At 35.8% G+C, this 11,687-nt stretch overlaps 1 protein-coding gene across 1 annotated transcript; it reads right to left on the bottom strand.

The window, feature by feature from the left end:
* Positions 1-424: 424 nt before the first annotated feature.
* On the bottom strand, positions 425-3,002 carry LOC115923374 (monocarboxylate transporter 12-like). Its single transcript, XM_030983867.1, has 3 exons — positions 2,696-3,002; positions 1,524-2,036; positions 425-546 (listed from the first exon to the last, which is right to left on the bottom strand). Exons 1-3 carry the CDS (start codon positions 3,000-3,002, stop codon positions 425-427), a joined length of 942 nt encoding a protein of 313 aa, XP_030839727.1.
* Between the last annotated feature and the right edge of the window lie 8,685 nt (positions 3,003-11,687).

The raw sequence follows: 11,687 nt of genomic DNA, 5'->3' as shown, positions 1-11,687 counted from the left end.
GTAAAGATTATCTGATGTTCAGATGGTACCTAATCGAACTTGGAGGATAACTCTATCAAGACAATTCTTAAAAACTATGATTAAATGTTCATACTTCAAACAATACAACTTTTAAAAAGTGGGACATTTCTGACTCACTCTGTACAATATAAACATATTATTTAAATTAAACATAAGAGACACAATTTTCTTTAAATTATATACACTGTATATTGACAATTTATGTATTCATATGTTCAGTATTTAAAAAAAAGTATGTATCAATTGATTGTCAATATACTCCAAATACGTTTATGAAAAAGAAAAAGAAAAAGGTTTGTAAAGAAAAGTTTTTGCTTATATAAAGAAGAAAGAAATTCTTAATGACCTCGCTTTCAGAGCTCATTAGTAAAGATATTCGTAAGACACTTCTGATACTGCAACGTCAGGCGGGGTTCGATTTCGGTCTGTATCTCACAAGGACTATGAGGAGGAGAACGATGACGTCGATACAAGCTAATAGTTTGAACGTTGCGTCGTAAGACGAGAAGTGATCCGCAATCATGCCTGCAAAAATAATGAGAAAAAAATTAATAGACCATGTTCATATGCATACCTATGTACAGATACCTTACATTACAGTAATTTGGTCATCACTACTTTGTTCTAATTTCATTTATTGTGATATCTCATTTAAACCTAAGCCGAGTGGCCTCGTTCTCTCTTTATTTGTAGTAAATTGCATCATAGGATTGTGTAAGCAGTTTGAACTATTTAGTTCTTAAAGGTAATACAAAGTTTTGGTATGGGGTCATGAATTTGGTTCAAATGAACATATTGGAAGCATATGCGGTCCTACAATATTCAGTAATCGTTGTCGCGGTTGAAATGGAGTCTAAAATTATGAAATTGTAAATGATAAACCCTTTATTTTGTATAGCTCCCTCTCAGGGTCAAGAAATTCATTAAGCTATAAAACAATGGTTGTTGACTAAAATCGACCGATTAGCTATTCCCGTTTGAAAAATATAAACTACATATTCTGAAATTGTCATTGTTCGGCCATAGGCGCTATTTGACATTTTTCAGCATTTACCTGGAGCACCGGTAAATTTTTATATTCAATTTGTCTCAAAAGCAGAAGTGTTTTAGGGGCTAAATTTTCTAGTGCCTATGTTACATCAACAGGGGCATCCAAATATCTCAAAATTTTAAAGAATCACTATCCACCCAATTTTTAAAATTTCACAAAACTTTGTTTTACCTTTGTATTTCATGTTATATTCATTGAATTTCAAAAGAACGGTTAGAATCCTGGGAGAGTGCAATTTTTTTAATTCATTTTCTCTTATCGAATCATTCTGTTTGCTTGAATGCAAGTTACGAATCGGAATTTAAACTTTCTGGAAACAACATGACAATATTGTGATTTTTTTAAAATGTAATTCAAAGTATTTTAAAAGGCAATTTTGTTAATTTTGATTAGTTAAGGAAGTATAATTAAATGGCTACGTTTTGTTTACTCGGTTTTGGTGATTCCTTACCACATAAATAACCACCAAGAAACAACCCGAATCCGACAGATAGTTGGTCAACTGCATACGCGACATCAAACTTCTCGGGAGACGCTCTATCCCTCACAACCAGCTGATTTAACACCGACCGACCTCCAATTGACATTGCGGAGATACATGTCGTCACCAACATGGCGTAGTAGTTGTCAAAATACACATCGCATAGAATAGCGGCGATGTTCAAGATTGTAGCGAAGAGAAAGAGGGTGACAGGTTTGACGAGGCTGTTGGTAAGGAAACCTGCAGCAACCCTGCTGAAGGTATTCCCTATTGCAGCTGCGAAAGTGATGATAATGGTGTTCCGGACAGAGATCCCCCTCTGCAGAGCATGCGGTACAAGAAAGGAGTGCCAACCGCTCCAAACCATATTATACACGAAAGTAACACCAAATACCACATTGAACACAGGATCCATGTAAAAATCAGATTGACGAAGGCTGTTGGCGATCGTACGAACAACTCCAATCTCGTCGCTGCTGTCCCCTTTCAAGAAGAAAGAAAGAAATTAATATCCTAAATACATTCGGTATGTTCTTTTCTCGTATTATGTCACAGTATACATGATGGTCTAACTTTTCGTATAATACCAACGATTAAGGATAAAATGATTCAAAAATCGGCAATATATTCAGAAGTCTCCTCTAATCACAAAGGCCATTATATCATCACAAGAGTAGAAGATTGTATGAGTATTGAGCTGTATATAACTAGTTCCTGGTCTCTTAAACACAGTTCATCTTTCGAAGGGTGGCTAAAGCCTCGACCGTTTCCATAAAATAATATCTGTTTCCGAGGTGGCGCAACTGAATTATCAGTCAAAGCATTTCTGTTAAAATCGGACAGGGTAACATCTTGCAGACAACAAATTTATATTTATGCCGGTCCTCTTAGACTAGACCATCTCGACCATAGCACACGAGACCGACAGCCCACGAGACTAAAGATGGAGGTCTAGAAAATCTTCTGGCAAACTGTCAACATGGCCAAAGGCCTTTGAGACCAACAGGACACAAGAACGTCATGTTGGTCTTCTTGGCCGTTAGACATCTTTTTTGAAGGTTTAAGAGACCGATAATGTTGGTCGCATGAAACTGCCGGTCTCGTGAGCTGTCGGTCTAATAAGGTTTTCCGGTCGAGCTCACCCTTTGTGTCCTGACTGGTGCTACTGTTCGATTCTGTTCCTTCGTTACACCCCTGAGGCGAACTTGGAACACTCTGAAAACCATTTCTCTGTCTGCTATTCTTATGTGATTCAAACTTAATTGCCATGCCAACTGGGATAATATTAGCCATCAGCGCGCTTATGATGAGCAGTCCACCTCTCCACCCGTATGCTTGACGTAAGAATTCAGCAAAGAGCGGTACAAGAACCATTCCGACGCCATATCCAGTCAAACCAATGCTGTACAGTAGGTTGTAATTCTCCTTAGCCACACGGTGCAATATCATGGTACAACAAGTACTTATCATACAATTTCCAAGACCTGTTTAACATAAAATGAAAAAAATTGGGATTTTTATATTGATATAATGCCTAATCACTCAATTAGATGGAAAAGAATGAATTACGTACGCCATGTTTTAATTAAAGTATAGGCAATATTATTTCTGGATTTATAGAACATCCATCACTATATATATAAATATTGTATAAATTTCGTCATCAAGGTTATCACATTACTAAATATTTCTTTATATACTTTTTAAATCATCACTCCCCCCCCCCTCCCCTCCCCACCCCAGGCTATCACGCTATCAAGCAATTGCTTATTGTAATAGCTCTTATTCTTCTTCTGCAGATTCCTTTATGAATATTTCTTGGTATTGTGTTATCAGCTATATTTGGTTTCAACGTTATCATTTATAATTATATTGTATACACGTTAAAAAAAGTGTATATTTTGTACATGTATATAATGTGTTTTCCAAAAATGTATTTAGATTTTATATTACAGGAGAAAATAAATTCAATTTAATTCGAAGAGCTTGAAGGGTGAATGTAATTTCATGCATTTTTTACTCACATATGTTAAGACGTCATCATATTGCAGTTTAAAGTAAGATTTCATATTTTTAATCAAAGACGTCGTTTTCTCAATGTTCTTTGAACAGTGTCTCGCTTGTTCTACCCGATTTATTCCATATTTTGATATGTTATAGTTGAGAATCCGCGCTACAAGGATTGTAATATTAACCCCATACCTAGACAATCATCGCCAAATTTTAGAAATGAAGGTACAGGTCATAATCTGCCACGACGCTGTTTTTGCGCTTTTTTTATGACCGCAAGTTGCGTATTTAACTATGCTATTGCACAAACACTCGTGTGCTACATTGTACTATTTAACCGTGCTATTGCACATTTTATTCCCATTGACACGTACGGAAGCGTTAAAGTGCCATTCTACTTGACGACATGACGAGATATTTCATCTTGTCAAGTCGACTTAATATCCATATCATGTCGACATGTAAAGATATTTAACCTACCATGTCGACTTATCAACTTTTATTAGTCGACATGGCGAAATAAATTATCTTGCCAAGTCGACTTTACAAAAAGTTCATGTCGTCATGGCGACATAAGTTATCTAACCAAGTCGACTTCTAAAAAAATACATGTCGTCATGGCGACATATATTATCTTACCAAGTCGACTACCCAAAAAGTAATGTCGACATGGCGAAATAAATTATCTTGCAAAGTCGACTTCACAAAAAGTTCATGTCGTCATGGCGACATGTATTATCTTGCCAAGTCGACTTCACAAAAAAGTTCATCTCGTAATAGCGACATAAATTATCTCACCAAGTCGACTTCCCAAAAAGTATATGTCGTCATGGCGAGATATGTAGTGTGACGACTATTTCATGCAGCGCGCGTATATGGCAAGCCCTTTGTGTAAAAACCAGATAAACTCTGTTTTTCTCAGATAAACTCAGTTTATCAACAGTTAAACACAGTTTATCAGAAAATAATAATAATAATAATAATAATAATACATTACATTTATAATGCGCTTAATACAATGTTTCTAAGTTGATAAACTGAGTTTTTCTGATAAACTCAGTTTATCAACTGATAAACTCTGTTTATCTGTTGATTAACTGAGTTTATCATTGATAAACAGAGTTTTTCTGATAAATTGAGTTTATCTGAGAAAAACTGAGTTTATCTGAGAAAAACAGAGTTCATCTGGTTTTTACACAAAGGGCTTGCCATATACGCGCGCTGCATGAAATAGTCGTCACACTACATATCTCGCCATGACGACATATACTTTTTGGGAAGTCGACTTGGTGAGATAATTTATGTCGCTATTATGAGATGAAATTTGTTGTGAAGTCGACTTGGCAAGATAATTTATGTCGCCATGTCGACATTACTTTTTGGGTAGTCGACTTGGTAAGATAATATATGTCGCCATGACCACATGAATTTTTTGTGAAGTCGACTTGGCAAGATAATTTATTTCGCCATGTCGACTAATAAAAGTTGATAAGTCGACATGGTAGGTTAAATATTTTTACATGTCGACATGATATGGATATTAAGTCGACTTGACAAGATGAAATATCTCGTCATGTCGTCAAGTAGAATGGCACTTTAACGCTTCCGTAGACACGTAATACAGTACTTCATTATTATCTTCAAATGAGAACATGCCCCCTATTCTTGTACAAGTTACAATTAAAATCTCAAATTTGTATTCGATGCGTATTTTAGTTTTTTATCATGTTGTTTCCAGAAAGTGGAAAGTCCGCTTTTTAACCTTCTTTAATAAAGCGAAAAGAATGATTTCATAAGAGTGAGTAAATTGCAACAATTAACTCTCCGCTCTTCCAACTGTTTGCGAAAACCTAAAATGTAATCAACTGTAAGGTCAACAAAGATAAAGAAAAGAAGGGCTTGAAATATGTTTAGTAGGTACGGTGTATAGTTTCTTACCGGCAATGGAAAGATAGATTGCTATTTGAGCGTTGCTGGTTGCCATGGATGTCAAAGCCACGCCCATTGGAGGGAGACATGTACCAGATATCAAAAGCAGACGACGAGTCGAATGGTGACGATAGAGGGCAGCAATGATAGGAGCTGTAGGCAGACAAGAACACTCTCAGGTTATAATAATTTATATACAGTGTCCATTTATATAAAATAGTCATCATCAAATGAATATTCATTTACATAATATATAACAATGCAAATATTATTGTCGATTGTTTGGGAGAGCAAAAAAACAGAAAAAAGTACCAGAGAGCTTAACAAAATAGCAGATTGCGATAAGAAACATATGATTCTTAAAATAGGTAAATCAGTTTAAATTAGGGAGGAGAGAAATATGTTTTTAAGGATATTTTGAAAGTGTCAAGACGGTTTCAATTTTTGCTGGAAAGGGGGATATTTGTTCATGTTTTCAAATAAGCCACTGTAAAATGTTTTTGATAATAGATGGGAGTCTGGATTTGGGAATAATTGAGTTATAGTTGCCACTTGTTTAGCGAATCTGATGAGCTGGTGTATATACCAGGAGTGTGCCGTTTGGAGGGATTCAGGCTAATAGGCAAATTGCCACCAGGTGTAAACATCTGGCGTCACGATCCGTGTATAGCATACAGTACTATTCTCAGATACTCAGAAATTATGCACAATATACATAATTAAGTGCGGTGCCGTATTGTGAGGATATGCATGGGTAAATCAGAATATCTAAGCTCTAGCAATAAAAGACAATATAAACCAAATGATTTTACTGCTTATATACGATACTGTAGATTTTTGTTTTAATACAAAATTTTCCCCACAGTAGGGCGTTTTATTGAATATTAAGTGCAGTATATGTTTGTCTCCATAACAACAGCTATTGAGTGATAATAACAATGACTGGATGAAACACTGAAACATGTAATAATGTGACACATAATGTGTATATGCCACTGACAGTAAACTCACATCATTAACAAGATTGAAAGAGGACATCAGGTAAGATGCCAATACTGTACATCACAGTGCCAGCCAGCACCCACCGACCACACTCCAAAACTGAACAAGACAGAACAATAGATCCGGTCCTGTAACCCCATTGTTCTGGCTCGTTAGCTCCACTCACTATGAATATGACGGACAAAGAAAGCGGACAAAATATACAGTTCCTCAGGTAGACAGAGGAACATCCCTTCACTGCTATTATGTCAAAATGTGTAGAACAGGTGTCACATGTATATTCACCTGTTCTACACATTTTGACATAATAGCAGTGAAGGGATGTTCCTTTGTCTACCTGAGGAACTGTATATTTTGTCCGCTTTCTTTGTCCGTCATGTTCATAGTGACTGCTCTCGCGTATCGAGCGCAAAAGTGAAGCCATGAATGCTGACCGCCACCGTTAAACCGTCAAAACGCGTCATATGACGCATATAAACCTTGGTTTGTCTACAGACCTCCTCTGTGAATTCGGGCCATAATCAGCATTAATCAAAAAGACCATTGAAACCTGACCAATATCTTTCAAATAAATCTTGGTAACCTTGCTAAATATTTTTACAAAAGATGGTTTTTCAAATTAAAATTGCGCGCTCAACCTCTCTTAATCATGTTCTAAATTCCTACCTGCTTCATAATTTTGTATATACACTGTCCTACAATCATGGGGTCGACACCCACTCACCCCTTTTCTTTTGTATAATCTTGTCCATGTAGTTCATAATTACCATTGTGTTTTCACGCTGCGTTGTATATGTTCTCTTCAGTAGTCACTTGTTTTGTGTTTGAATCCTTGTGTTAATTTGTTTTAAAAATATTTTTTTATAGTAGATCCCTCCATTTCACTAGACATATACATATTCAGTAACATTTGTATTCTTCTTCTTTATATTTAGATTGTATGATATGATTATCTGATAATTCCTTATAACTTAATCTAGAATGATATAAATAATGTTTTTTGTTATGCAAAGTAAATATGTATAGGCCTACTTGAATAATTATTTGTGTATACTTTGTTTAAAATGTTGTTTGCAATTAATTTATTGCATAAAATTTGTATTTTTCCTAATGAAACAGAAAATAAAAACTTGAAACTTGAAACTAATATTAGGCGCTTTAAACATGGTACTGTTTTTATTTTTAGGTGGTATGTCATCGAAAGATTACCAATTGATTTCGTCAATTTCGTCAATTTCTTTCAATTTTGGCCAAGTCATTGGTCATTTGTCACAAGACGTGAGAGCAGCATTTTCAATGTCATCAGGTCTTCATGACGTCATCCAGGCGCCATTGTCAAAAAATCAACTCATGATCGTATCTCCATTAACGATTTTAATACACTTGTTTTTCATTCAGGCTTAAAAACCTAATAATGGGGCAAGTACAGAAGAAACAGTTACAATCCTGGAATCTTGTCTTAGTGATATTTGATATTAACAAGGGTGACAGCGTCCCTGCATCTATCCCATATCAAGAACTTGAGTTGCATGTTTGTTTTGCGAACACGAACATGGAAGAACATGTCCCGATGACACGCAAGGAAGCATTCTCCAAAGATCTGTGACATGAAACCAAATTGAACTTGCTACCCATCAGGTCCCGGATTCACTACAGGGCACTTTTTTTTATCTTTAAATGCATCAAGTGAAGTTCCTCCCTAGCTATCAGAACTCGTACCTTTCAGCAATCCATCAAAGTACTCCTCTAGCTCCTGCACATTTTTCAGCTGAACTATCTCCAAAAATGCTTCTAACATTTGGTGACTGAGTTTCCAAAACTGCTTCTACGAAGCGGCAAAATAATGTACCCATATTTCTCCGTCGCCAGCAATCCTCAACACCTTAAAAATATCTAAAAACCCACTTCTTTTCTGTTAATTGTCAGACGCATTTGGACATTTTTATGGAAAATGGGGAGGGGGCGTATCCACTAGACCACCAAATCTCTACTTCTCAGTCCCTAATTCTCTGATAACCTAACGCTATGTCAGCAAATAAGAAAAGGGGCACATATTCTTTGATTTGCGTATCGGATAAGGAGTCCTTAAGTTTTGCCTCTTTAATTTCAAAGTTGCGGTGCACGTGCCAGTTATGTTCTCCTATATAACTCCAGCAGTGAGGAAGTTGATTATTATAAGCGTATCATCACAAGTGCATCGTATAGGATGCTTTTAGACATAATTTGGCAAAGGATTAAAGTGGCCGTATAAGGAATAATTGAGATTTAGATTCTCACCTGGAAAATTGCCGAATGCACCGAAGAGACCAATAGCAATTCCGATATCCGTCGAGGTCGTTCCAAGACTAGTGTTGATATCTTTCAAGTAAATTCCAATAGTCTTGATAATACCTACATCACTGGATGCCCTCAAAAAGGTACACAACACCAAAGGTAAATTTGGAGACGTTAAAATCTCATGAAAACGCCCCATGGTAGGTTATGATGGAATGATACACAAAATATAAATTCGGGCTTTACTTCTGTAAGCTGGTTAACATAAACGAAACGGAGAATAGACGCGCAGAATATTGATAGAACTCAAAAAGTATCGTTGTACCATTGTACTGTCGGAGCTCCAAACTTCTAGTTCAATTTGGTGTTCGGTTGAACAGTTTTGCTCAAATACAAGTGATGTTCTTCCTTTCAGCAAACAACAAACCTCGACAGCTAGGATATATGATCTATATAACTATTCTTTATCGCATGAAAGGATAATGGTGTCTATCCCCAGTCGTTTGGAAGAAATTGCAACTGTGGATCGCTCTTATTAATTCGACAACATATCGCACGGGGATAACATATCATTATTATTATTATTATTATTATTATTATTATTATTAATGTTATTATTAAGTATAGAGCCGAATCTAATTAATGGACTCAAGGCACTACAGAGGTGACGTCATCTGATTATATACATACAAATTGGGCAAAAGGACCACCATGGGGTACCCAAAGATTACACTAGCCCTACCAGAACCCCTTCAATTTAAGGGCCTGGTCCGGCCGGCTCATTAATCACAAGGTACTCTAATAAAACAAGCCTAACCCTATTCTACCATCCCCAGACTGATACCAATCACCAAGTAGCATATACGTTCTATTGTCAAATACTGTCTTTGTGTAGAATCTGTATCGTCCTGATTTATAGATAAACGAGCAGATTATGAAAGCTGAGGGTTCTATAGATAACAGATCAGTTGACATTCATTTGTTAGATATTCTGATTGACTTATATTTTTTATCAATTAGTTACTTTTGAAAGCTGGGTATCATATATTTAAAGTAAAAAAAAGACTCGCAGAATGAATGCCAGAACTCCATTAGTATCAGTTTACCATAGTCCTGTCGGAACTACAAACTTCTAGTTCAATTGGCATGCTTGGTGCGGTTGAACAATAGTGAATACCTTTGTCTGAATACATGTACTTTTTTTCAACAAACGACAAGCCTATTCTATATTGTATACTAAAATATTGGTATCAATTCCCAGTCTTTTTTTTTTTATAGAAATCGCTCAAGTGGATCGCTCTTAACTATCACACATCACACAACACATCGGACTGGAATAGTGTATAGGATTTCCCGGCCAAATTCGCGAGTTTGTCATTCAAATTAATTTGTCTTGCGTTCAAATTCGACGGTTTTAGTGCAGTCAGGTATATCTCGGGTTTATATTCCCTTTTCTAGTTTTCAAATCTATGGAATTTTTGTGAGAATCTACGTATGTTTCATTCAAATTAATGAACAATGTGCTTCTTTCGCTATTTGGTCATTCGATTTGGCGCAACAAGATTTTCTGACAACGCGACGGAATACTTCTAGCATTCTAATTCATTTGTAGCATTCAAATTAGTACTTTGTGCACTTAAATTGATGGTCAATATACATTTCTCGTTTATTACACACTTTTTATAGCTCATTCTTTTTCTTTCAAGATTGTTTTTTCAATGTGCATTTCATCATATTTCATTTTCTTGCATTTATACACTGATACTTATATAAGATTTACCTGATATTCATCAGCATTTAAGTTTGATTGTTACGAAGAAAAAAACGACTTGCATCTACGGACCTGATGGTCTCAGTATATTTGTAAATGTTCATGTAAGGAAGTTGTTTGTCTTATGTTTCATCATAAATTTATCATAATTTCATCATAATTTCATTATGGAAGAAGGGTACAATATTGTGACTGGGGTAGGGACTAGAGTTAACAATTTTAACATGATTCATTATTTAGCCATGTCTTTAGCCATCGATCTGCTGGCGGGCAAGTAAACTATGAAACTCTTTAAGAAAAACAGAGGGGTGTGCTGGGTATAAGAGACGATGTGAATTACTTTTGTAAAATTCCGAGTCTGTAGTGAAAAGGGGCGATTGAGGGTACCCCCATCTTTCCCGGCTATATGAACATGTCCGTGCAGAATTGCCATATCCCTTGATTTCGCCCCTTCTTTACTTTATGTCTGACTACACCCATCTGCATTGTCCTGAAAATGAATAAATGGAATAACAGCTTAGACCCCGATGGCAAATCATGCATTTTAACTGCATTATTTAAAAACTGTAAAAGTTTGTTGCAATTCTTCCCCCTAACATTCCTAACTTGAATGAAAAATATTACGAATACGAATGACAGGTGTTAATTTAAATGATAAAAATTACGCTTCGACAAGTGAATATTAATTTCAATGCTAGTTGTGCAGTTTCTAAATTGAATGACAGATCTATGAAATCCTTCGACCCAATTTTTTTTTGTGGGGGACATACTCCTTTCATATGTTAGCCCCCAGGATCAAAACCGTATCGATGTGCTATATTAGTGCCATTTTGTGAGGTATTAATCCCCATTACTATCAGTTATGACTTACGGACGTAGGTCCCCTAGTTAATTAGCATTGTAGTACACACATGCTTTAGCAGTCACGCAAAACAAAAACTCCCCAATTGTCATTCAATAAAATTTGAGAATGTATACTATTATCTAGATCTATTAGGAATAAATCATTGTCAAAATAATTCCATAAATTGGGGTAAAAAAAAATATTCCAACGTTATGAGCGACAGTGTACATTGTAAGGTACATGTACAATGTACTTATTTCTGACCCAGTACATGTAATGATAACATTTCTATATCAAAATAATT

The sequence above is a fragment of the Strongylocentrotus purpuratus genome, unplaced genomic scaffold (assembly GCF_000002235.5).
Source record: "Strongylocentrotus purpuratus isolate Spur 01 unplaced genomic scaffold, Spur_5.0 spur5_scaffold_13, whole genome shotgun sequence".
Lineage (NCBI taxonomy): Eukaryota > Metazoa > Echinodermata > Echinoidea > Camarodonta > Strongylocentrotidae > Strongylocentrotus > Strongylocentrotus purpuratus.
The sequence above is the reverse complement of the archived record's forward strand: the minus strand, read 5'-3'. Positions and strand labels throughout refer to the sequence as shown.